The sequence below is a fragment of the Pleurodeles waltl genome, chromosome 9, assembly GCF_031143425.1.
Source record: "Pleurodeles waltl isolate 20211129_DDA chromosome 9, aPleWal1.hap1.20221129, whole genome shotgun sequence".
NCBI classification, from domain to species: Eukaryota; Metazoa; Chordata; class Amphibia; order Caudata; family Salamandridae; genus Pleurodeles; species Pleurodeles waltl.
Genome location: NC_090448.1, coordinates 2154333 through 2182243, shown reverse-complemented (window position 1 = coordinate 2182243; position 27911 = coordinate 2154333). Strand labels below are relative to the sequence as shown.

The window sequence follows — 27911 nt, the reverse complement described above, 5'->3', positions numbered from 1 at the left end:
ATCTTATAAGTACAAAACAACATAATGAAAAAACAAATCAACAAATGCATGCCTAGTGAAAAGAAATGACAGAAGGTAATACAACAAACATGATAAAAGGAAGAGGAGATCATCGGTGTACGTGAAGGGCTCACGTCTGAATTAGAAAGTGCCACAGGACAGAAGAATCAATGTGCGAAGTAATAGTACAGAGATGTGTTTTCTTTGTTTTTTAGATTCAACCTAATGAATGTCAGAAACTCGCACCACTGATGTGCGCTGACACAGAAACTCTTGCTAAAAGCTATCTCTGCGCTGGGTAACTCCTGACTCATCAGAGAGCTTAGATTTGTTGCCTAGAAAGGCTCAGCAGTCAAAGAATGTGTCCCTTTACCCCTGTGCGGCATTCCTTAAGCTCAGTACCATTGTTATATTAGACTTCTGTCATTAATATGGCTTGTAGCGCAGCAGGGGTACAGTAGGCTCTGGCCTTGATTTCAAGTTCAACTGGAGTTTGTTTGAGCTTATGAGCAGAAATGTTTGTATTTGTGGTTGTTACTGTTTGCATTAGGTGTGCTTTATTAATGTCTACATTGGTCGCTAGCAGAGTTTCACTGGTGTGGCTGGAGATCTAGCCGAAAGGGTTTAGTTGCAGCCAGAGTTAATTTGCTTGTCCCTTGCACCATTGCACAGCATATGTGAGTGCATTAAGTTGAGGTGGTAGAGCTGATAAAGAGCAGTGGTATGTGTGCAGTGGCCCATCTGGACTGATTGGGTCTGGTAATGTTTCTCTACTATGCCTTGTTGGTTGGATGATGTTTGAAGAATCGGAGAGAGGTAGTGTGCTGTTGTAAGCACAGTGACAGCCGAGTATATGGTACATCTGAGCTCTCTTGTATATGTATGCAAAGACCTTGTCTAATACACTGTATTACATCTTTTGTGTATGTTGTTTTTAAGTGACGGTGCTACTGTGTTCACGTCGATACCCAACCGTAGAGCATATTTGTGCAGTGTTCCGTGTGTGTACTATAGTATGTGCATTGTATTGTTCTGAATGTTTCCGTGGTAGTTGTTTTTTAGGGGAGACTGCTGTTGTGGCGATGTTAACACCCAGCAATATGGCATATATGCGCTGTTTTGGATGCTTGGACGGTAGCCTTTTAAAATGTCCTGTGGGAAGAGGGGGCAAGAACCAGCAGAGCCAAAGATTGCTGCAGTCGTGAAGGGCAGCGCTACCCACAGGGGAGCCACCGCTTAGCATTACAGCACTAGTTCTGCCACATGCAATATAGGAGTTGCAGTTCAACGTTACAGTTACTGTAAGTGACTCACAAGTATTAGAGTGTGTGCCATGTGTTGGGGCAGCCAGTTCTTATATGTCACAACTCTTGTTTTTGGATTCTTGTGCGTCATCCGCAGAGAAAAACAAGTTGGTTAAGGATGCTTGAAATGAAGCCAAGCTGACTCATGGGGGAGTTGGAAGGTTGCCACAAAGGTCACAGCCTGTAGTATGGCGCACCACCAAAAAGTATCCATCTGTTCTGCTCCCATGTTGTGCACTCAATGTATTCCCCTTCCACCATATACACACCAGGCATCGGAACACCCCCACCCCAGCAACACCCCGTCCCTAATACCCTACACTAGAACACTGCTAGCAACCTCAAGGTCCACAAAACAACCAAATACCCCACTCCCCAGCAACACCCCTGTCCCTACCACTCTACGCTAGACTACTGCTAGCAACCTCAAGGTCCACAAAACAACCAAACACCTCCCTCCGCTGGACCACCCCTGTTCCTACCACCCTACACTAGGACACTGCTAACAACCTCAAGGTCCACAAAACAACCAGGCACCCAACTCTCCAGCAACACCCCTGTCCCTAATACCCTACACTAGAACACTGCTAGCGACCTCAAGGTCCACAAAACAACCAAACACCGCCCTCCCCTGGACCACCCCTGTCCCTACCACTCTACGCTAGACTACTGCTAGCAACCTCAAGGCCCACAAAACAACCAGACACCCCGCTCCCCACCAACACCCCTGTTCCTACCACCCTACACTAGAACACTGCTAGCAACCTCAAGGTCCACAAAACAACCAAACACCCCAATCCCCAGCAACACCCCTATCCCTACCACTCTATACTAGAACACTGCCAGCAACCTCAAGGTCCACAAAACAACCAAGTACCCCACTCCCCAGCAACACCCCTGTCCCTGCCACTCTACGCTAGACTACTGCTAGCAACCTCAAGGTCCACAAAACAACCAGGTACCCAACTCTCCAGCAACACCCCTGTCCCTAATACCCTACACTAGAACACTGCTAGCAACCTGAAGGTCCACAAAACAACCAAATACCCCAATCCCCAGCAACACCCCTATCCCTACCACTCTACACTAGGACACTGCTAGCAACCTCAAGGTCCACAAAACAACCAAACACTGCCCTCCCCTGGACCACCCCTGTTCCTACCACCCTACACTAGGACACTGCTAGCAACCTCAAGGTCCACAAAACAACCAGACACCCACTCCCCACCAACACCCCTATCCCTACCACCCTATTCTAGAACACTGCTAGCAACCTCAAGGTCCACAAAACAACCAAGTACCCCACTCCCCAGCAACACCCCTATCCCTACCACTCTACACTAGGACACTGCTAGCAACCTCAAGGTCCACAAAACAACCAAATACCCCCCACCCCAGTAACACCCCTGTCCCTAATACCCTACACTAGAACACTGCTAGCAACCTCAAGGTCCACAAAACAACCAAGTACCCCACTCCCCAGCAACACCCCTGTCCCTACCACTCTACGCTAGACTACTTCTAGCAACCTCAAGGTCCACAAAACAACCAAACACCGCCCTCCGCTGGACCACCCCTGTTCCTACCACCCTACACTAGGACACTGCTTGCAACCTCAAGGTCAACAAAACAACCAGACACCCCACTCCCCAGCAACACCCCTATCCCTACCACCCTATTCTAGAACACTGCTAGCAACCTCAAGGTCCACAAAACAACCAGACACCCCACTCCCCACCAACACCCCTATCCCTACCACCCTATTCTAGAACACTACTAGCAACCTCAAGGTCCACAAAACAACCAGACACCCCACTCCCCAGCAACACCCCTGTCCCCACCACCCTACACTGAAACACTGCTAGCAACTGTAGGAAGGTGGCCTGGCTTATAGTAGGTACCTTGTGGTACTTTCACCCTGTGCCAGGTCCAGTTATACCTTATTAGTAGATTAGTAGTGTTCTAGCAGCTTAGACTGATAGAGGTAGCTATAGCAGAGCAGCTTAGGCTGAACTAGGAGACATGCAAAGCTCCTACTATGCCACTTATATCATATAGCACTATATCATAAGAAAACACAATACTCAGAGTTACTAAAAATAAAAGTACTTTATTTTAGTGACAATATGCGAAAAGTACCTCAGAGCATATACTCCCTTAGGAGGTAAGTAATATACACAAAATATACACACAAACCAAAATCAGGTAAGTAAACAGTTAGAAAACTAGTGCAAACGCTGTAGAACACAACATAATGCAATAGGAGACAATAGGCCTAGGGGCAACACAAACCATATACTCCAAAAGTGGAATACGAACCACGAATGGACCCCAGGCCTAGTGTAGAGTGTAGGAAAACACTAAGATACCCCACCCCAAGACCCTGAAAAGTAGGAGTAAAGTTACCCTACTACCCCAGAAAGACCGTAAAGTCGAGATAGGGGATTCTTGCAAGGACAACAACTGCCAGCAAAACACTGAAGACAGATTCCTGGACCTGAGGACCTGCAAAGGAAGGGGATTAAGTCCAAGAGTCACGCAAGTGTCCGGGGGGGGGCAGGAGCCCACTAAACCCCTGATGAAGGTGCAAAAGGGCTGCCTCCGGGTGGAAGAAGCTGAAGATTCTGCAACAACGGAAGGTGCCAGGAACTTTACCTTTGGCCAGAAGATGTCCCATGGCGTGCTGGAGGATGCAGAGTTGTTTCCATGCAGAAAGACCGCAAACAAGCCTTGCTAGCTGCAAGAGTTGCGGTTGAATATTTTGGGTGCTGCCAGGGCCGAGGAAGGACCAGGAGGTCACCCCTTGGAGCAGGAGACAGAGGGGGCGGTCAGCAACCAAGAGAGCCCACGCAGAAGCAGGCAGCACCCGCAGAAGCACCTGAACAGGCGTTCAGAAAATCTGAGCACAGCGGTCATCTCAGCACAACAAAAGAGGGTCCCACAAAGTCGGAGGTCAACTCAGCGAGTGGAGCAATGCAGGACAGAGTGCTGGGGACCTGGGCTTGGCTGTGCCCGTAGGAATCCTTGCAAGAGTGCACAGAAGCCCTAGCAGCTGCAGATCACGTAGTACACAGGATTACTGTCTGGCGTGGGGAGGCAAGGACTTAACTCCACCAAATTTGGACAGAAGGACCACTGGACTGTCGGGGTCACTTGGATCCAGCGCCTGTGTTCCAGGGACCACGCTCGTCAAGATGAGAGGGGACCCAGAGGACCGGTGTTGCAGAAGTTTGGTGCCTGCGTTAGCAGGGGGAAGATTCAGTCGACCCACAGGAGAGTTCTTCCTGACTTCCAGTGCAGGGTGAAGGCAGACAGCCCTCAGAGCATGCACCACCAGGAAACAGTCGAGAAAGCCGGCAGGATTAGGCGCTACAATGTTCCTGGTAGTCTTCTTGCTACTTTGTTGCGGTTTTGCAGGCGTCCTGGAGCAGTCAGAGGTCGATCCTTGGCAGAAGTTAAAGAGAAGTGCCGGGGAACTCTGGTGAGCACTTGCATTCATTATCTGACGAGAAAACCACAGGAGAGACCCTAAATAGCCCTCAGAGGAGGATTGGCTACCTAACCAGGTAAGAGCCTATCAGGAGGTGTCTCTGATGTCACCTGCTGGCACTGGCCACTAAGAGGTCTCCATTGAGCCCTCACACCTCTGCATTCAAGATGGCAGAGGTCTGGGACACAGTGGAGGAGCTCTTGGCACCACCCATTGGGGTGGTGATGGACAGGGGAGTGGTCACTCCCCTTTCCTTTGTCCAGTTTTGTGCCAGAGCAGGGGCTGGGGGATCCCTGAACCGGTGTAGACTGGTTTATGCAAGGAGGGCACCATCTGTGCCGTTCAAAGCATTTCCAGAGGCCTGGAGCAGCTACTCCTCTCAGGCCCTTAACACCTATTTCCAAAGGAAGAGGGTGTAACACCCTCTCTTCAGAGGAAATCCTTTGTTCTGCCTTCCTGGGACTGGGCTGACTGAGGGTTGGCAGCAGCGATAGCTGCAGAGAAAAACGCAGAGAGCTAGTTTGTCTGTACCCGGGGTCCATGCTGGAGCCCCGGGGATGCATAGAATTGTCCCCCCGATACCAGAATGGTATTGGGGGGGATACTTCCATGATCCTAGACATGTTACATGGCCATGTTCGGAGTTACCATTGTGAAGTTACACATAGGTATTGACCTATATGTAGTTCACGCATGTAATGGTGTCCCTGCACTCACAAAGTCTGGGGAATTTGCCCTGAACAATGTGGGGGCACCTTGGCTAGTGCCAGGGTACCCTCACACTAAGTTACTTTGCACCTAACCTTCACTAAGTGAGGGTTAGACATATAGGTGACTTATAAGTTACTTAGGTGCAGTGTAAAATGGCTGTGAAATAACATGGACGTTATTTCACTCAGGCTGCAGTGGCAGTCCTGTGTAAGAATTGTCTGTGCTCCCTATGGGTGGCAAAAGAAATACTGCAGCCCATAGGGATCTCCTGGAACCCCAATACCCTGGGTACCTAGGTACCATATATTAGGGAATTATATGGGTGTTCCAGTGTGCCAATCAGAATTGGTAAAATTAGTCACTAGCCTGCAGTGACAATTTTAAAAACAGAGAGAGCATAAACACAGAGGTTCTGGTTAGCAGAGCCTCAGTAATACAGTTACCACACAGGTAACACATACAGGGCACACTTTATGCGCACTGGGGTCCTGGCTAGCAGGATCCCAGTGACGCAGGCAAAAACAAACATACATAGAAGTAAAAAATGGGGGCTACATGCCAGGCAAGATGGTACTTTCCTACAGCAACCTCAAGGTTAACAAAACAGCCACACACCCCACTCCCTAGCAACACCCCTGTCCCTACCGTTCTGCACTAGAACACTGCTAGCAACCTCAAGTTCCACAAAACAACCATACACCCCACTCCCCAGTAACACCCATTTCCCTATCACCCTACACTAGAACACTGCTAGCAACCTCAATGTCCACAAAACAACCAAACACCCCACTCCCCAGCACCACCCCTAACCCTACCACCCTATACTAGAACACTGCTAGCAACCTCAAGATCCACAAAACAACCAAACACCCCACTCCCCAGCACCACCCCTGTTCCTACCACCCTACACTAGAACACTGCTAGCAACCTCAAGGTCCACAAAACAACCAGGCACCCAACTCTCCAGCAACACCCCTGACCCTACCATCCTACAATAGAAGACTGCTAGCAACCTCAAGGTCCACAAACCAACCAGGCACCACACTCCCCAGCAACAACACCTTCGACCTCTTCAGCACAGTAGACCAGACGAAAGGTTGTAGCCAAGAACATTATATTACAGATAACTAATTTGGAAGTTAATACAGTACGGCTACTACTTTGAGAGACACGATATTGAAGAACTTTTACCTTACAACTTCTCAGATGCGTTTTTAATTTTTTTTATTATTTTTTTACATAATTCTATGAACATACATTTACATCTATATTTGTTATTATCTTTAAATATATACATTTATCTGCATTTAAATATATGTATAGATAAATATTATTTTTTATTTGACTTAATTGTTTGTTGTTCATTGTAGTGTATTTAACTTCCATACCTTATAATGTTTATTTGTGTTTTTTAAGGTGTCCTTCTTTCTGTGTATATAGGGAGTTTGCGCTCAAAAGTTTTCTCTTCTTGTGACAGAAAATATACTTGCTCACTTATTTCGACCACTGCAGGTTTTGGTCACATCTAAATGCACTACTATCCTAGTAATGTACTCTTCTTGTCCCAGAGTAATGGATTGTGGGATTTGTTGTTTTTGATTGTGTATTTGAGTGTAACTGTTATCATTGTGTTAGCTCCTTATCTTGTATGATTATATATTAGTTCATAAATTGCAATTGCAGAAAATGATAGAAATACCAAGTAAGAATACAAGTCTGGAAATCTGAGATCCAAAGACTTATACTGAAATAAAATAGAAAAAGCACTAGCAGATGTTTCAAAATAAAATAAACTGAAGTGCACTATTAACTTGCGTAAGCAAGGGCAGCTCTTTCCCACTTTGGGAACTAATGCATCAGAATGCGAAAGACATATACAAAACAAATGACATCACAATGACTGTAAAAACATAGATCAAAAAAACACAACAGAGAGACGAATATAATGTTGTAACTATTGTAATAAGCATTAATGTGAACTGATAGCATAGCAGAAACAAATACAACAGAAGTAATTGTTTTAAGAACTGCATTTCCCAGAATGCCACCCGCAGCCAGGACAGAGAGAGTATATTAATGGGGAAAGTAGTGCTTTCAACAATTTCTATAAACTGCTGATTTATTAGGTGCAGTTTTTTTCCCCAGAAGTTCATTGACAAATCTGAGACACACATTATTGGAGAATGCATAATCTAGAGGTAACTCACAGACAGTTCATATCACGGTATGATTCTAAAGGTTCTTAAATTGATGATCACCAGTCTGCTCATTTCATTTCATGAATACATTTAGGGCGTGTTTACATACTACGCAGGGTTGTCCATGGGGCCCGGTTGATCCTGCCATACCACTAGTTAATGTGTGGATATGAATCGATTTGCTTAAAGTTCTGTTGTCTCAATCCCAGTGACAAACTTTAGTTTGAGTGCAGTTGAGTGCTAAATTACCTTGTTTTCACTCTTGTCTACAGTCAGCACTTTGCTATCTTTTGCAGAACTTGTGAAGGTCACGTCTATGGTTTCACATGCTTTAGCCTGATTTGTTCGTGACTCACAAGTCTAATACAATCCGTTACTATTTACGTCTCAAGATTTTAGTAATGACTTGTTTGAGATAATGTGAGCGGAGTTGACGTATTTTGCATCCCACTAGTTTAGTCATTAGGTGTAGTATCTAAAAAAACACAATTTTATTCTGAAAACAGGATAAACTCAGTTGGCAATACCCTATATAAATCCCAGTAATTGCCCATTGACTAGGAGAGGTCTGTGCATACTTCTGTTTCAGACTTGCACAAGTATACAAATTCAGTCAATGCTGTATGTCCTTGTGAGCCCTTTGCTACCTACTTTGTTTGCTAAAATGATCTAAGGCTTTATAGAGTAATTTGAGGGGCAGTAGCTTGAATGTTGTCATGAGTGATGTTCTCAGTGATGCGATTTGAGATCTCATTATGTTATTCTAGATAAGGTTGTGGGTAACTCCCCAGCTTGCCATATATGGAGAAGGCCTCCAGAAGGTTTTCTAAGTAAAACATTTTTATTGCCATTTTTCAAATATAACCAGTACAACACCATGGCCATATTCCAGCCAGTACAGTGCAGTTGACGTGATAGCGCCATTAGCTAGAAAGAGTTCCAGCAGGCTCAAGAAGTCAGGGTGTAAGGTGAATCCAGCAAGTGCCATAAGACAAAGGCCACATGGTTAAGACCCCTCAATACGCTTCCATCACCCAACCCTTCTTCCCACCTCAGCTAGAGAAGGGTATCCAGTCCGCTAGTCTTGTCCCTCAAGGCTTTGGGATCCCAAAGTACCAGGCCAGGTGCCACTATCCCCCACCCCCAACCACCTATCCCCGATCCCCTATCTGTCAAGTGGAAGAGTTACAGGCCCTCCATAATGGTAGTAGTGTCAGACTGAATTCCCCCAACTCAAACACGGGACATGGGGTTTCTATTGATGCTCAAATGCCATGTGTGTCCTTCTTCGTTGATCATTAAGCACTCCATGGCTAGCATCATCCATAGTGGTCGGTGCCACTGATTAAGTGGGAGGTGTAAGTTTTTTTTCCAGTTATGTGCAATTGTGAGTTTTGCTGTCGCTAAACACCTTAAACACATATTCCACTCTGCCATCATTATGGGTGGGGGTTGCTTCAACCCTAGGAGCATTGTTTCCCGTTTTGTAGGGACAGGGTAAGTCAGAACCCACTGGAGTGGCAAGACCACTTCCTGCCAGAAGGGCCGTATCTTTGGACAGTCCCACCAGATCCCTTCCTGCATCTAGGGGATGTGTTAAGATATATGCAATGTAAACGCCTAGGGGGTTTAATGCCAGCTGAGCCATACCTTATAATGAATCCCCCTGATATTAGTAGACTAGGATTGTATGTCCGGACACAGACTGTCCCACCTCTTCAATCAATAAGTATACTTGTAAAGCGCCGCTAGTCACCCGCTAGGGTCTCAAGGCCCTGGGGGAAGGGGGGGCAGTAAGTGAGTGAGTGGTCGTCGAAGAACAGAGGGGATCAGGTGAAGAGCCAAGTTTTGAGGTCTTTTTGAATTGCGATAGAGTGGGAAATCTTCTGAGGTGGATGGGAAGGGAGTTCTAGGTCTTGGCAGCATGGTGGGAGAAGGACCTTCCTCCGACTGTGACCTTCTGGATGTGTGGGACGATGGCGAGGTCGGCGGAGCGGAGCTGCCTGTTGGGCGTGTAGAAGTGGAGTCTCTGGTTGAGGTATTCTGGTCCAGCGTTTTGGAGGGCTTTGTATGCGTGCGTGAGAAGTTAGAATGTACTTCTCTTGTCTATTGGGAGCCAGTACAGGTCTCTCAGTAGGGCGGAGGTGTGGCTGTGTTTGGGGGCGTTCTTGATGAGACGGGCAGAGGCGCTCTGGATGCATTGCAGTCTTTTCCGTACCTAGAGTGCGTCACTGTAGTCCAGGCCGCTGCTGACGAGGGCATGGGTGACTGTTCTTTTGGACTTGGTTGGGATCCATTTGAAGATCTTCCGGAGCATGCACATGGTGTTGAAAGAGGCAGAGCAGACTGCCCTGACTTGACGGTTCATCGAGAGTTCTGAGTCCAGGATGAATCCAAGGTTGCGGGCGTGGTCGGTGGGGGCCCGAGCATTTCCGAGGACAGTGATCCACCAGCAGATGTCCCAGGCTGAGGGGTTGTTGCCGATGAAGAGGACATCTGTTTTTTCGGTATTTAGCTTGAGGCAGCTCTCCTTCATCGAGGCGGCGACTGCCCTCGTTCCATTGTGGAAGTTGGCTGTGTGCGGGTCATTGGTGAGGGAGATGATTAGCTGAGTGTCATCGGCTTATGAGACAATGTGAGTGTGTGGTGTCTGGCAATAGTGGCTAGGGGATCCATGTAGAGGTTTAAGAGAGTGGGGCCTTGTGGGACGCCACAGATGATCTTGGTGACCTCTGAGTAGAAGGGGGATCAGACTTTTTGGGTCCTGTAGGAGAGGAAGGAGGTGATCCATTCTAGTGCCTTGTCTCGGATGCCGGCGTCGTGGAGAGAAGTCCATAGAGTGCAGTGGCGTCTAAGGCAGCGGACAGGTCGAGGAGGATGAGAGCCGCGGTCTCACCCCTGTCTGGAAGGATGCTAATATCATCTGTGGCGGCGAGGAGGGCGGTCTTAGTGCTGTGGTTGCTCCAGAAGCCTGACTGTGAGGGGTCCAAGATGTTGTTGAGTTCGATGTGTTTGGTGAGTTATCTGTTGACAGCCTTTTCAATGACTTTAGCTGGGAAGGGGAGTAGAGAGATGGGCTGGAAGTTCTTCAGGTCCTCTGGGTCTGTGGTGGGTTTCTTCAGTAAGGGCTTGATTTTGTTATGTTTCCAGATTACTGGGAAGGTGGCGGTTTCGAAGGAGCGGTTGATGATGTACCGGAGTTTGGGTGCGATGATGCTGCTTGCTTTGTTGAAGATGTGGTGGGGGCAAGGATTGAAGGAAGAGCTGGAGTGGATGGAGTTCATGATTTTAAGGGTTTCTTTGTCGGAGATGTTGGCCCAGCAGAGTAGGTGACTGGGGTTTGGAGGAGCTTTGGTGGTAGATATGACAGTGGTGGGCGTGGGATGGTCCAGAGTCGGGAAGCTGTTGTAGATGTCTGCTATCTTGCGTGGAAGTAGGTGGAGAGGTTGTTGCAGAGTTCTTGTAAGGGGACGATGTCCTTGGAGTTCGCTTTGGGGTTGGTCAGTCGCTGATGATCGCAAAGAGTTCTTTGCTGTGGTGTGCGTTGTTGTTTATGCGTTCCTGAAAGGCGTTTCTCTTGGTGGTCCTGATTAGTTGGTGCTGTATGTTTATTGCTTTTTTGAAGGCTTCATTGTTGGTGGGGGTCTTGGTGCGCCATTTTCTTTTGAGGCGTCTGCAGTTTTGTTTGGACTCCTTGAGGGTGGGGGTGAACCAATTGGCTTTCATTGATGTGCGTCTGTTGGAGGGTTTGTTGATGGGGGCTAAGGTTTTCGTACAGTCTAAGATTCAGTTGATGAGTCCTGGTCAGCTGTGTTAGTGTCGAGGTTGTCTGGGGCGAGGGGGTGAGTTTTTCAGGCTGGTGTGTAGCTGGTCCTTGGTGATCTTGTTCCAGCTCCTGTGGGGTGGTAGGTGAGCGAGGTGTTGGTCGTGGATTTGCTGAAGGTAAAGTGGATACACAGTGGTGGTCGGTCCATTTGAGTTGGTGATGTGGCTAATGGAGATGTGGTTGCTGGCAGTGAAGATGGGGTTGAGTGTGTGTCCGGCAGAGTGGGTGGGCGAGGTGATGAGTTCCTTGAGTCCAAGGTTGACAAGGTTTTCAAGTAGCATTGTGGAGTTGTTGTCATTGGGGTTCTCCAGGTGGTAGTTTAGGTTCCTGAGGAGTATGTAGTCCTTAGAAGCAAGCACATGGGTGGTGGCAAGGTCAGCGATGATGTTGCAGAATGGAGGGCGGGGTTCCGGCAGCCTGTAGATGAAGGTGCCCGCAGAGTGGTGTTAGGGTTGGTTCCAATCTGGAAGTGGAGGAGTTCCATGTTGGTTGTGGAGTCTTTGGTGCTGGTGGAGAGGCGCAGGGACTCTTTGTGGATGATGGTGATGCCTCCCCCAGGGCAGCTCGTGCGGTCTTTGCGGATGATCTCGTTTGCCGTCTGGGAGGGCAATGTCTGGAGCCGAACAGGGGTTAAGCCAGGTTTCTGTGAGGAAGGCGTTGTCTGGGGATGTGGTGCAGATGACGTTCCAGAGTTCGAAGGCATGCCTATGGATGGAGCGATTGTTGATCAGGATACATCTGAAGGTTGTGTTCTGCTTTGTGGTTCCTCAGGGTGGCCTTGAGTGACGTAGGCTGGTGAATTTGCAGTGGCGACAGGTGAAGGGTCGCTTGGTGTTACTTGGTGATGCCTGCTTAGTTGTTGTCGTGGCCTGGGTTGAGTGCGTCTGTTGGAGGGTTTGTTGATGGGGGCTAAGATTTTGGCACAGTCTAAGATTCAGTTGATGAGTCCTGGGCAGCTGTGTTAGTATCAAGGTTGTGGGGGGGGAATGGGGAGAGTTTTTGAGGCTGGTGTGTAGCTGGTCCTTGCTAATCTTGTTCCAGCTCCTGCGGGGTGGTAGGTGTAGAAAGTACCATCTTGCCTGGCATGTTATCCCCATTTTTACTGTATATATGTTTGTTTTTGCCTGTGTCACTGGGATCCTGCTAGCCAGGACCCCAGTGCTCATAAAGTGTGCCCTGTATGTGTTCCCTGTGTGGTACCCAACTGTATCACTGAGGCTCTGCTAACCAGAACCTCAGTGTTTATGCTCTGTCTGCTTTTAAAATTGTCACTGCAGGCTAGTGACTAATTTTACCAAGTCTGATTGGCACACTGGAACACCCTTATAATTCCCTAGTATATGGTACCTAGGTACCCAGGGTATTGGGGTTCCAGGAGATCCCTATGGGCTGCAGCATTTCTTTTGCCACCCATAGGGAGCTCAGACAATTCTTAAACAGGACTGCCACTGCAGCCTGAGTGAAATAACGTCCATGTTATTTCACAGCCATTTTACACTGCACTTAAGTAACCTATAAGTCACCTATATGTCTAACCCTCACTTAGTGAAGGTTAGGTGCAAAGTTACTTAGTGTGTGGGCACCCTGGCGCTAGCCAAGGTGCCCCCACATTGTTCAGGGCAAATTCCCTGGACTTTGTGAGTGCGGGGACACCATTACACACATGCACTACACATCGGTCAATACCTATTTGTAGCGTCGCAATGGTAACTCCGAACATGGCCATGTAACATGTCTAGGATCATGGAATTGTCATCCCCAATACCATTCTGGTATTGGGGGGACAATTCCATACATCCCCGGGTCTCCAGCATAGAGCCTGGGTACTGCTAAACTAACTTTCTGGGGTTTTCTCTGCAGCTACCGCTGCTGCCAACCCTCAGACAGGTTTGTGCCCCCCTGGGGCCTGGGCAGCCCAGTCCCAGGAAGGCAGAAGAAAGGATTTCCTCAGAGAGAGGGTGCTTAACCCTCTCTCTTCGGAAATAGGTGTGAAGGGCCTGGGAGGAGTAGCCTCTCCTGGCCTCTGGAAATGCTTTGAAGGGCACAGATGGTGCCCTCCTTGCATAAGCCAGTCTACACCGGGTCAGGGATCTCCTCAGCCCTGCTCTGGTGCGAAACTGGACAAAGGAAAGGGGAGTGACCACTCTCCTGACCAGCACCTCCCATGGGAGGTGCCCAGAGCTCCTCCAGTGTGTCCCAGACCTCTGCCATCTTGGATGCAGAGGTCTGAGGGCACAATGGACAGCTCGGAGTGGCCAGTGCCAGCAGGTGACGTCAGAGACCCCTCCTGATAGGTGCTTACCTTTCTCTGAAGCCAATCCTCCTCTGAGGGCTATTTAGGGTCTCTCCTGTGGGTATCTCACCAGATAACGAATGCAGGAGCTCACCAGAGTTCCTCTGCACTTCCCTCTTCGACTTCTGCCAAGGATCGACTGCTGACTGCTCCAGGACGCCTGCAAAACTGCAACAAAGTAGCAAGAAGACTACCAGCAACATTGTAGCGCCTCATCCTGCCGGCTTTCTCGACTGTTTCTTGGTGGTGCATGCTCTGAGGGCTGTCTGCCTTCACCCTACACTGGAAGCTAAGAAGAAATCTCCCGTGGGTCGCCGGAATCTTTCCCATGCCAATGCAGGCACCAAACTTCTGCATCACCGGTCCTCTGGGTCCCCTTTCATCCAGGAGCTGGGTCCAAGTGTCCCCGACAGTCCAGTGGCCCTTCTGTCCAAATTTGGTGGAGGTAAGTCCTTGCCTCCCCACGCCAGACAGTAATCCTGTGTACTGCGTGAACTGCAGCTGCTCGGGCTTCTGTGAACTTTTGCAAGACTTCCTTCGTGCACAGCCTAGCCCAGGTCCTCAGCACTCTGTCCTTTTTTGCCCAACTCGCTGAGTTGGACTCCGACTTCGTGGGACCCTCTTTTGTTGTGCTGTCGACCGTCGTGCTCAGATCTTCTGAACGCCTGTTCAGGTGCTTCTGCGGGTGCTGCCTGCTTCTGCGTGAGCTATCCGTGTTGCTGAGCGCCCCCCTGTCTCCTCCTCCAAGGGGCGACCTCCTGGTCCTTCCTGGGCCCTGGCAGCACCCAAAACCTTCAACCGTGACTCTTGCAGCTAGCAAGGCTTATTTGCGGTCTTTCCGCATGGAAACAACTCTGCATCCTCCATCTTCTGACCAAAGGAGAAGTTCCTGGCACTCCGTTGTTGCAGAATCTTCGGTTTCTTCCACCCGGAGGCAGCCCTTTTGCACCTTCATACAGGGTTTAGTGGGCTCCTGCCCCCCCTGGACACTTGCGTGACTCTTGGACTTTTAGAATGTAAGTGCTCAAAATGAGTCTCGTATGGATTTTAAAAGTACTGGCACTTTTAAAGTCCATACGAGACGGGTGACATCTATCTATCTAGGACTGCCGGGAACAAATTTTCAATCTAGATGGCTAGTTTTGAGCACTTACATTCTAAAAGTTCCTACTAAATTGTGACAACGAGAACAGAGTGAGCCGCAGGAAAAGCCAAGGTTGTTTTAGAAGAGAGAATTTTCCAGCCCACATGTGCACCTGTGTGCACAGCCCTGAGGAAGGTGGCTTAAAGTATCAGCATTGGTTGTGGTCCACCGAAACGCGCGTCGGCTAGGAATTTGTTGACTGGCAAAGAACTGTTATCTATGTATAGTGTGCAACAAGTCTGAAGACTTTTGAATATCATTACAACTTGTTGGTACAGTTTTGATTGGAATTTAAAGAAAACCACTGGAACCAAAGTCTCTAATAGAGCATAAGACCGTTTAAACATCGTGGAAAACAGAATTTATGGACAAGAAGCAAGATGTGGAATTCTTCAAATTCGTTGGATAATTAGAAAATATATATTTTGCTATTGATATATTGAGTGTTTGTTGATAAATGTGATTTATTTGTAAAATATTAAGTAAGAAACACCAGTCGATTGTTTTGATTTGATTCGCCTTGTTCATTTTATAAAAGTGATTTGTCTTGAGCCTTGTCTGTGTTGTGAGTTTGTATGTGTGTCCGTGTCCAACGTGAAGTGGATTTAGAATTTTTCTATACTATTATGAATAAATATTTGTGATTATTTTAGTTGGCAATTGAGATGTGAGTTTTTGTTTTTGCATTGTTGAATGTTTAGATCTACTGTATAAGAATCTGAGAGAGAATAATTTTTCTTCTAAATAGACTTCCTTTACAGGTCCTCAGGTCCAGGAATCCTTCTTCAGTGCTTTGCAATTAGTTGTTGTCCTTGCACAACCCCCTATCTCGACTTTCTGTCTTTCTGGGGTAGTAGGGTAACTTTACTCCTACTTTTCAGGGTCTTGGGGTGGGGTATCTTGGACACCCTTAGTGTTTTCTTACACTCCCAGCGACCCTCTACACACTGCACTAAGCCTGGGGTCCATTTGTGGTTCACATTCTGCTTTTGGAGTATATGGTTTGTGTTGCCCCTAGGCCTATTTTTCCCTATTGCATTCCATTGTGTTCTACAGTGTTTACTCTAATTTTCTAACTGTTTATTTACCTGATTTGGTTTGTGTGTGTATATTTTTGTGTATTTTACTTACCTTCTAAGGGAGTATATCCTCTTAGATACTTTTGGCATATTGTCAATCAAATAAAGTACCTTTTATTTTTAGTAACTCTGAGTATTGTGTTTTCTTATGATATAGTGCTAAGTGATATAAGTGGTATAGTAGGAGCTTTACATGTCTCCTAGTTCAGCCTAAGCTGCTCTGCTATAGCTACCTCTATCGGCCTAAGCTGCTAGAACACCTCTAATCTACTAATAAGGGATCACTGGACTTGGCACAAGGTGTAAGTACCACAAGGTACCCACTATAAACCAGGCCAGCCTTGTACAGTAGGTGAGCGAGGTGTTGGTCGGGGGATTTGCTGAAGGTAAAGTGGATACAATGGTGGTCAGTCCATTTGAGTTTGGTGATGTGGCTAATGGAGATGTGGTTGCTGGCGGTGAAGATGGGGTTGAGTGTGTGTCCGGCGGAGTGGGTTGGCGAGGTGATGAGTTGTTTGAGTCCAAGGTTGATGAGGTTTTCGAGTAGCGTCGGGGAGTTGTTGTCATTGGGGTTCTACAGGTGGAGGTTTAGGTCCCTGAGTAGTATGTAGTCCTTAGAAGCAAGCACGTGGTTGGTGGCGAGGTCAGCGATGGTGTCGCAGAATGGAGGGCGGGGTTCTGGCGGCCTGTAGATGAAGGTGCCACGCAGAGTGCTGTTAGGGTTAGTTCCAATTTGGAAGTGGAGGAGTTTCATGTTGGTTGTGGAGTCTTCGGTGCTGGTGGAGAGGCGCAGGGACTCTTTGTGGACGATGGCGATGCCTCCCCCAGGGCGGCTCGTGCGGTCTTTGCGGATGATCTCGTTTGCCATCTGGGAGGGCGAAGTCTGGAGCCAAACAGGGGTTAAGCCAGGTTTCTGTGAGGAAGGCGACATCTGGGGATGTGGTGCAGATGAGGTTGCAGAGTTCGAAGGCATGCCGATGGATGGAGTGAGTGTTGATCAGGATACATCTATAGGTTGTGTTCTGCTTTGTGGTTTCTCAGGGTGGCCTTGAGTGACAGAGGCTGGCGAATTTTCAGTGGCGACATGTGAAGGGTCCCTTGGTGATACTTGGTGATGCCTGCTTACAGTTGTTGTCGTGTCCTGGGTTGAGTGCGATAAGTGCTGCTGACGAGTAGCGGTGGTGGGCGAGAAGTCGTGGCGCTGGTCGGGTCGTGGATGGGCGCTGACGGGTTTGCCTTAGGCGTGCCAGCAGCCGTCATTAGGTAGAGGGGGGAGGAGAGGACATCTGGAGGCGGGAGCAGGAAACAGCATGAAAAAAGGAGGGCGGTGTTGCTGGGGCAGCAGCGGCGGGGAGAAAGAGAGAGAGAAGCGAGAATGAGAGGAGTGCTAGTAAAAACAAGAAACAGTAAGGGAAAAGATCGAGGAAAGCGAACTACTGACCTGTGTCAGAGTTCAGAGACTGACGAGCTTTACTTACTGGTGGAGCTACTCAGTGGCAGAGCAGTTCACCGACCAGGTCAGTGAGGTTGCTCTTCCTACAGCGCAGCGGGTGCCATTAAGTGGGGGGGGGGAGGAGAGGACAGGTGGCAATGGGAAACGGCACGAAAGAAGGGGTGCAGGGCCGCGGGGGCAACATTGGCTGGGAGAATGAGAGAGAGAGAGGAGCGGGCGGGGCCGTGGGGGCAGGAGTGCCCGGGAGAGAGAGAGAGGTGAGAATTAGAGGAGTGATAGTAAACACGAGAAAAACGAGGGAAAAGATAAAGGAAAGCGCAGAAAGCGAAAGGCACAATAAAAACAGCACACTCAGAGAAAAACGAGGAGAAAGGACAGAAAAAAGAGAAAAGGGGCAGAGGACAGCCCAGCAGAAGAGCAGAGCTCTCCCACTAGACACCAGGGAAAGCCTGCAGGCGGAGGAGGGCCTCGAACTACTGACCGGGGTCAGAGTTCAGAGACTGACGAGCTTCCCTTACTGGTGGAGCTACGCAGTGGCAGAGCAGCTCCCTCTTAGAGCTCAGAGGAGCACCGAGCGCCCTTTCCCACTTAGCGTTGTGTTGTCATGTCTGTGGAGCCTCATGTGCCCGTAGGAACTTGTATAGTGACAATATTGTTCCTTCTATGCCAATTATTTTGGGGAATTGTAGCTCAAAGGTAGTTTTGGATCTCCTTGCTCCGGCACATAGCTGGGGTTGAGCAATCCAATGATGAAGTTGCATATAGTGAAGCCGATCCGTGCCCGGGAGGTCGTTAGTGTTCTATCATTGGGGGGAAGGTTTTGGGTACAGTTGTCTAGTAAAAGTCTGCTATCATCTTACTCCCTACCTCCAGTGTAGGTGGGACCGCTTCTCTAGTGCTGGAAGAAACGCCGGGCTAAAGTGAATCAATGTATATGGAGAGTGGTAGGAAGCTAGCCCCTGTGTGGCCACATTCCTATCCCACGTCCTTGGGGTGCTACTGGGGTGCTAAGGTAGGCGTTGGGAGTTCTGTGTCGCCGGTCCAGCCACACTAAATCCCACAGCAGTCTGCATCAATGTGTTCTCCAATTTCAGTTTTAATGACTGGGTCTCCGGATCTGTGCATACCCATCCCATGGGCAGATGAGGCTGTCGCTGTTCAGGTCTAAGCATAAGAAGTTCACTTCAGCTGCTTCCCTCCTGTCAGTGGCTGATGGGACCAGACCAAGTCTTGATCTCCTGGAGTGTCTCGCCACATGTCTGGTGCATTGACCCCCTTGAGAGGCTCCGAGCACGGGTTATCAAGTGATGTCTGAAAAAATGGAGCGGAGGCATGTATCGAAGGGCATGCCCAGGCAATAAGCGACACCCAAGTCAGAAACCTTATAGCATTCACCTAGTTCTGCTGCCTCTCCAAAGTTGTCCATTGCCACTGCCGGAGAGGCCAAGGCTGCATGGCGGTGCACCAGTGGTAATGCCCAACAGATCAGCAGTTCGCTCAAACTCCGTGACTATGTGGTGCTTGCCACCAAGCTCAAAAGAGAGGCTGAAGGTGAGAAATAGAAAATGTGCAGTTCTTCTGTTCATACTGCTTCCTTTGGGTCTTCTCAGGGTCAACTTGTAACTGTTAACTTCGAAGAAAGACCTCCTGCAGCTTGTCTCCGTGTAGCTGCACAATAAGTCAGCCAGCTGACTCTGGGCTTTCAGTTTTCAGTCCTGACATTCAGGAAGTTTTCTCCCAGCACTTGGAAGTCCTTCTGACCAGAGCTTGAAGACCGTCGCAGTGACCTGGCAACGCCCTGTTGAACAGGCCGCCAAGTCAGAGATTATGCTGGCAGAAGCATTGAGGCTTAAAGGTGTAATCCTAGTCCTTCATCCGTATCCAGATAGTATGGATGATCTGCAAGTTTTGTGGGACAAGAGTGCCGCTGATTTCTAGCGGCGCTTTTCATCCTTCAAACTCTAAATGAGTCTGTCAACAAACATGTGCCACATAGTTAAAGACAAAATCATTTATTGGTATCACAGAGAACAACTAGGAGAATTATAAATGTTTGTTTTTCCTTTTCAGGTCCACTTATTGCTACCACTGTCTTTTCCTTAAGAGCGAAAGAAAACCAAGATCAGTGTTCCCGGAGCAGCCAGGAATCTGAGAAAAGTCATGGTATGCTTTTTTAAGTTCCAAAAGTATTCGATGTAGCCTGACATTAAAACATGGGCATATCGTTGAACAACAAATACTCATGCTTACACAAACACAACAGTGATTATAGTACCATGAAAGAGGTTGTGGTGATGGGCCTTTATACTATTGGTGTGTCTATTGTTTGCCCTTTTCTGCAACTAGTTATAGTTCTCGCTGTCAAAGAATTCTTTAGTATCAGTCTTTGTGTCACTGTACGGAAATGCCTCCTTGGCATGGGTACCCCCTTACTTTTTGCCTTTGCTGATGCTAAGTTTTGATTGAAAGTGTGCTGGGACCCTGCTAACCAGGCCCCAGCACCAGTGTTCTTTCCCTAAACTGTACCTTTGTCTCCACAATTGGCACAGCCCTGGCACTCAGGCAAGTCCCTTGTAACTGATACCCCTCGTACCAAGGGCCCTGATGCCAGGGAAGGTCCCTAAGGGCTGCAGCATGTCTTACGCCAACCTGGGGACCCCTCACTCAGCACATGCACACTGCCTCACAGCTTGTGTGTGCTGGTGGAGAGAAAAAGACTAAGTCGACATGGCACTCCCCTCAGAGTGCCATGCCAACCTCACACTGCCTGTGGCATCGGTAAGTCACCCCTCTAGCAGGCCTTATAGCCCTAAGGCAGGGTGCACTATACCACAGTTGAGGGCATATGTGTATGAGCACTATGCCCCTACAGTGTCTAAGCAAAACCTTAGACATTGTAAGTGCAGGGTAGCCATAAGAGTATATGGTCTGGGAGTTTGTCAAACACGAACTCCACAGTTCCATAATGGCTACACTGAAAACTGGGAAGTTTGGTATCAAACATCTCAGCACAATAAATGCACACTGATGCCAGTGTGCAATTTATTGTAACATACACCCAGAGGGCATCTTAGAGATGCCCCCTGAATACCAATCAGACTTCTAGTGTAGGCTGACCAGTTTCTGCCAGCCTGCCACACACCAGACATGTTGCTGGCCACATGGGGAGAGTGCCTTTGTCACTCTGTGGCCAGGAACAAAGCCTGTACTGGGTGGAGGTGCTTCCCACCTCCCCCTGCAGGAACTGTAACACCTGACGGTGAGCCTCAAAGGCTCACCCCTTTTGTTACAGCGCCCCAGGGCATCCCAGCTAGTGGAGATGCCCGCCCCTCCGGCCACTGCCCCCACTTTTGGCGGCAAGGCTGGATGAGATAATGAGAAAAACAAGGAGGAGTCACGCACCAGTCAGGACAGCCGCTAAGGTGTCCTGAGCTGAGGTGACCCCTGTCTTAAGAAATCCTCCATCTTGAGTTTGGAGGATTCCCCCAATAGGATTAGGAATGTGCCTCCCCTCCCCACAGGGAGGAGGCACAAAGAGGGTGTAGCCACCCTCAAGGACAGTAGCCATTGGCTACTGCCCTCCCAGACCTAAACACACCCCTAAATTTAGTATTTAGGGGCACCCCAGAACCTAGGAAATCAGATTCCTGCAACCTGAAGAAACTAGGACTGCTGACCTACAAGCCTGCAGAGGAGGGGGAAGACGACAACTGCTTTGGCCCCAGCCCTACCGACCTGTCTCCAACTTCAAAAACCTGCAACCAGCGACGCATCCGACAGGGACCAGCGACCTCTGAAGCCTCAGAGAACTGCCCTGGACTAAAGGACTAAGAAACTCCGTGAACAGCGGCCCTGTTAAAAAAAAACAGCGATTTCTTTGCAACAAAGAAGCAACTTTCAAAGACTGCACGTTTCCCGCTGGAAGCGTGAGACTTCCCACTCTACACCCGACGCCCCCGGCTCGAGATCCAGAGAACAAACACCACAGGGAGGACTCCCCGGCGACAGCGAAACCTGGGAGTAACCAGAGATGACCCCCCTGAGCCCCCACAGTGAGGCCTGCAGAGAGAATCCAGAGGCTCCCCCTGACCGCGACTGCCTGTAACAAGGGACCCGACGCCTGGAACCAACACTGTACCTGCAGCCCCTAGGACCTGAAGGAACCGAACCTCAGCGCAGGAGTGACCCCCAGGCGACCCTCTGCCTAGCCCAGGTGGTGGCTGTCCTGAGAAGCCCCCCCCTGTGCCTGCCTGCACCGCTAGAGTGACCCCGAGACCCTCCATTTTTTCCCACCTAAAACCCGACGTCAGCTTAGTACACTGCACCCGGCCGCCCCTGTGCCGCTGAGGGTGTGTTTTGTGTGCCTACTTGAGTCCCCCCCAGTGCTCTACAAAACCCCCCTGGTATACCCTCCAATGACGCAGGTACTTACCTGCTGGCAGACTGAAACCGGAGCACCCCCTGTTCTCCATAGGCGCCTATGTGTTTTGGGCACTTCTTTGACTTCTGCATCTGACTGGCCCTGAGCTGCTGGTGTGGTAACTTTGGGGTTGCCTTGAGCCCCAACGGTGGGCTGCCTATGCCCCAGGACTGAGACTTGTAAGTGTTTTACTTACCTCCTAATCTAACCTTTATTTACCTCCCCCAGCAACTGTTGATTTTTGCACTGTATCCACTTTGAAAATAGCTTATTGTCATTTTTACAAAGACTGTATATGATATTGCTTCTATTCAAAGTTCCTAAAGTATCTAAGTGAGGTACCTTACATTTAAAGTGTTAACTGTAAATCTTGAACCTGTGGTTCTTAAAATGAACTAAGAAAAAATATTTTTCAATATAAAAACCTGTTGGCCTGGAGTAAGTCTTTGAGTGTGTGTTCCTCATTTATTGCCTGTGTGTGTACAACAAATGCTTAACACTACCCTCTGATAAGCCTACTGCTCGACCACACTACCACAAAATAGAGCATTAGAATTATCTAATTTTGACACTATCTTACCTCTAAGGGGAACCCTTGAACCCTGTGCACACTATTTCTTACTTTCAAATAGTATATACAGAGCCAACTTCCTACAGTCACCCAATGCTGAAGATCCTAAAAATGATGGTGGTAAATTAGAAATCCACCAAAAGTTGCAGGAGAGCTGGAACCCATGGCTGTGATTGTCGGGACAGAGATCTTAAAATCAGCTGAGCTTCCTTTCTTCTCTTGTGTAGAATTCGTCAAGCAGCCATTCTCTACCTGTCTAAATTTGAGGTCTTCTGGTACCTGGGATCTACATGCCCCCTCAACCTACTGCAATATTTTTGTTAAGAGATCTGTTATTTTACTTTTGCATGCTTTCCATTTCCGATCTTTGTATTTCTTATGACCGTTTCCAAACCTTTGGAAATAAGATGGCCAATCAGAATCTCATTTCAGTTGATTTGCCTTTTTATTTTCAAGAATCTGTCAAGTTGGTTACCTAATATTCAGCAATCAATTTATATGACACGTTTGGATCACTCAATTCATCAAAAAGGGTTTCTGGCAACATAGATGTACTGATTCTAATTTAGTAACTTGGTCTATGAGTGAGATTAGGTACATCATCTTCAGAATTTATGTCTGACATATTGTGAGGCTAACGTGACTCAATCATAATCCATTTGCATTCAGAAACGGAGGACTCCCCACTTAATAGCTTCTCTTTTTAGTTTTCAAACATCATGCGTTGTACCAGTATTCTGAGAGAGACAGGTCTGTAGCACAATTGGACACAAGGGATACAGTGTGTTCTCTTCTCATTAATTTCCAGAGGCCCTCTAGTTGTAGCATTTGTTAGGTTTTTACATGCAAAGATCTCTTCTCTGCTAGTATGGATTACCGTCGTTGCATATGGCCATTCCTCTGCTGGTACTTAACTAGGTTGACTGGTGTTTCAGAATGCAGAGAGAGACTCCTTGTTAAATTAAACTAATAATTCAGTTTTGCTTGAGCAGTGAACTGCCACTGTTTTGAGTTCAGTACATCATTATTGATAGTTTTTGTTTTATAAATCCTTTCTACAAACAGCCATTTAAGCCCTCGTGCATGTGCCTCGGGATGATGGTAAAGGCCTAGTGTCATGGCCTCCCAGTCTCCACACTTCTCCCCATTAAGGGGATGCTACACACTGCTGCATGTCTTATCCTCGGCCTGAAGAAATACGACCACCATAACTGATGGTGCTCCACTTGCTCCCCTTGCCCTTGCCAGTCCACATCTTCTTCAAAAAGAACTGCATCATCCAAAGAGGTACTATAAACAGCACCACTGCTTGTTTGCAAGGAAAGCTCGCCGTCAGTGGTTCTCTGCACACCTGCAGCCTTGACACCATCAGACAAAGAAGTGCAGACAAGGAAAAACAATGCAAAATACTTGGCCCTGTAATCGCCCAGGTTCTGGAATGATATCCCTTTCCACATCCAGGACATTCAAGGCAGAATCAGTACTTGAGCAGTACTTTAAATTCGATTCCTTGGCTGGCAACTTGCATGCTGGAGAGTTTCCCCCAGTGGTCGCTCTTGGTTGTTCAGGTTCAAATCCGGCCTTCCTTTGTGGAGCACTTTTGTTGTGTCCTTTGTTGCTTTGGTTTTCCCAACACTTCCTACTATTTATGCATCCTTTTTGCCGTCCCTTGTGGTGATGTTTGCGCCTGGCTCTTTCTGCTGGAAGTTCTTCCAGTCTAAGCCTTCCTTGTGACCCAAGAAGGGTGACTTCTTCTTTCTCCAGGATGTATGCATGATAAATTGATTTTGCCACATGTTCTTTAAAACACAAGGCTTGATTGCTGCCCTTTGTGCCCTTAGTGCCTTTGAGCCTGCACTTCACTCTCCACCAGGGGTCTCTTGCACACTCACTCACTCTGCTTGTTGTCCAGATTCTTTCTTGTCGACCTTTAGGGAGTTAGAAAGGCAACATGTCTTCCAGCAGATTCTGGTTTGTGCGTTCCTGTGGTTAAACCTGACAACAGTTGAAATGTAGATTACATTTATTTTAGGCCCTGGCTTTCTTGAGTATTAGTAATTGTTTTAGCCAACAAAGAAACAAATGAAACAGTTGAAGCCATAGTTTAAACTAATGTGTTCCTTGGAGTCCGACAGACCTGTGCATTTTGTGTTTACATGTCATCTTGAAGCCAATGTTGTACTTTGATCAATTAATATTAAAAAGTTGGTAATGGCAAATGGATATGCAGTGTGTGTCCCCTGCTGAACAACCGCATATTCACTAATTTTGTAATAATATCCTTACGTTTTTTTGTGTGACAGGGAATGAAATTACGTCATTTCGGATAAAAGATGAGGAAGAAACGAACTGCTGTGACATTAGCAGCAAAAGTGTCTGCAATCCTTCAGGTGAGTGAATAGGGTGTACATGCTTGGAATTGGAAAATATTTATAGTGGCAGGACCTCCGTCCACACTCGGGCAATACAAGTGCCATGCCCTTTCTTTTAAATTTAGACAAGTTTCGTTTATCTTTTCTGCTTTTAGTATTGTATTGCAACATTTTATAGTGCGCTTGCTATCCCTATGTGGGGCCCTGAAGTGCAAGCCTACCTGAGTAGCCCGCTACACATTTATGGTATGTGGTTGGAAGGATGTTGTTTTAGTTTTGATTCTATGTGGGAATTGTTTCCATGCTGTGCGTGATGACCACTGAGGTGCAGGTATCGTGTTATGGAACGCAGTGCATAGCAGTGTGTTAGATGATAAACTGTCAGACACAGATATGCAGTTTTATAGTTTTCCGCTTTGAACAGCTCTGTCGGTCCCTTAATGGTTTGCGTTACGATATAGTCTGCTTACCTGGTTATAGCATTAGGTTGTCCAATACGAGATTTTGCGTATACTTGTTGTCTTGAACTGGGCTGTGAGAGATGTAAAGAGGTGAGATTTTCTACATATTTGGGATCTGCAATGAATGGACTGTATTGAAGTCCTGTTCAGTAATGTATGACAAATCTCTTCAGTTATTCCATGCCTGTTAATTTGGTGATATATATGGTTTTTTTGGGGGCTGTACAGTGCTGGTGATAGACAACACTTGTAGCAGATATGTAATAAAGTAATGTAATAGGTTTAAGTTACAATTTGTTGGGGGCGCGGCCAAAATGGCGGCTGCATCAGACGCACTTTAATGAACTCCAAAGCAGGCCCGCAAATAATCCTTCAGTTATCCTCCCCATGATCGCATATGAACAACAAGCATGACATAGGCTGTCCACCCTGCTGGGGGACTTAAGATGAGGGAGGCACAAGTGAGCTGTGCCTTCGCGCCACGCAGCAGGGACCTCTGTCAGTGAGCGCGATCTGGAGCAGGGCCTTCTGCAGGGTTGTCTCAGCACCTTGTTATGGTCGCAGCACAAAAGCAGCAGTGTCGGAGCCAGTGTACTGAATGGAGGCGAGGTCGGACTACCCTGAGGGATCCTCCTGCAGTGTCTGACCTGCCTTGTTGTCAACCCCTGCCTGTGGGAGTCCTTGCCAGACTAAGCCCTGGGGCCATCGACAGGGGTGCTCCTCGGAGGGGGGGACACCCGTCGATTCGCAGACCCTGTCCACATGGACCTACTGGTCCTGGGAAGCGGTAGCGCTGTGCTGAGGGTCCCTTCAAGAGGCCTGGAAGATTTGCTTGCCCTCACCTGTGATAGGTAGGGGTTCTGCCGGCATCCAAGCTGCTTGACAGTGCTCAGATTTGTAAAGGCGCACCAGCCAGGTGCGATGGGGATGACCGCAGCCCGAGGAGACACATAAGCCCTGTGCATGCCCACAGGGGATCCAGCGGCACTTGGGTGGCAGCATTCGAGGTTGCGTGCCCCTTGGTTGTCCACACACCCCCAGGCTGTCATTACCCTGAACTCACCTTATGATGAGATGGATACATGGAGAGCCCTCAGTTTCTGAATTTCTTAAGGACTGCAAATTGCTGGGACGGGACTGGAGTGGCCCCGTAGCGCCACTGCCGGGAGGTGGTCCAGAGCATGCAAAGTAAGCCCTCTGCAACCTCTGTGACAATCAGCCTACAGCGCAAGAGGGACCGAATAGCTTGCTGTGGCACTTGCTGAGTGGCCCTTTCACTCTCACTCCAACCATTGTGCTGGGGCCCCCGAGCCTCGAACTGTACGGGGCACCCCCAACTGGAATCGCCAGGTGTGAGTGAAAGCCCTGGGCTGCGGGACTTTCTGCTGAGGACGCTGACTGAGGGGGGCAACATCTCAGGTTCTTGGGCTTTGGGGGAAGTTAGGATTCCGTTTCCAGCCTCTCCGCCCATGAACTGTGAGTGAATACTGCCGGCGGAGGGGGTGGGAGCAAATGCCTCTCCTACTTCCCAGGAACACCTGGTGTGGCGACACCCAAGACTGTCTTGATGATGAAGCGCAAAACGACTAAGGATCTGACCCCTGACCACAGCGGCCATGCACCATCCTATACTCCCACGGACAAAGCCTTGGAAGTCCTGAGTCACCTCAAAGCCTCTCTCAATACACCCCTAGCCCAGTTTGAGAAGGTGCTTCACATGATTCTAGACACTAAACTATCACTGAAGGCCAATATTGACGCTGTTCCTCCAGGACCTGCAGGCGCAAATGAAGGTCATGAGCGTGGAGGTGGCCTACTGCACCATAGGGCTGAGGATGCTGAGTTACTCAAAGTGCATTAATATCTGCCTGCTGGGATTTCCCTAGCCGTTGGAAGGTCCTAGTGTGAAGCGCTTCATTGAAACCTGGTTGACCTGTAGTGGCAAACAAAGTACCAAACCTTTTCCCCAGTGGAGCAGGCGCATCGCATACTTGGTAAGCTGCTGCCCCAGGAGCCCCACCGTGGCCCATCATTGCCCGTCCTTAATTATCAAGACTGTGACCTGGTGTAGCAGCAGTGTACAGGGAGTGCAGAATTATTAGGCAAATGAGTATTTTGACCACATCATCCTCTTTATGCATGTTGTCTTACTCCAAGCTGTATAGGCTCGAAAGCCTACTACCAATTAAGCATATTAGGTGATGTGCATCTCTGTAATGAGAAGGGGTGTGGTCTAGTGACATCACCACCCTATATCAGGTGTGCATAATTATTAGGCAACTTCCTTTCCTTTGGCAAAATGGGTCAAAAGAAGGACTTGACAGGCTCAGAAAAGTCAAAAATAGTGAGATATCTTGCAGAGGGACGCAGCACTCTTAAAATTGCAAAGCTTCTGAAGCGTGATCATCGAACAATCAAGCGTTTCATTCAAAATAGTCAACAGGGTCGCAAGAAGCGTGTGGAAAAACCAAGGCGCAAAATAACTGCCCATGAACTGAGAAAAGTCAAGCGTGCAGCTGCCACGATGCCACTTGCTACCAGTTCGGCCATATTTCAGAGCTGCAACATCACTGGAGTGCCCAAAAGCAC

At 48.2% G+C, this 27911-nt stretch overlaps 1 protein-coding gene across 1 annotated transcript in view; it reads left to right on the top strand.

Annotated features, from left to right (window-relative positions):
• Nucleotides 1-27911, top strand: part of LOC138258807 (zinc finger protein 567-like) — a 106667-nt gene that overhangs the window by 26389 nt on the left and 52367 nt on the right. Inside the window, exons 3-4 of the mRNA XM_069206044.1 lie at nucleotides 19569-19661; nucleotides 24793-24879. Of these exons, the coding sequence (XP_069062145.1) occupies nucleotides 19569-19661; nucleotides 24793-24879 (180 nt within the window). The remainder of the gene's footprint in view (nucleotides 1-19568; nucleotides 19662-24792; nucleotides 24880-27911) is intronic.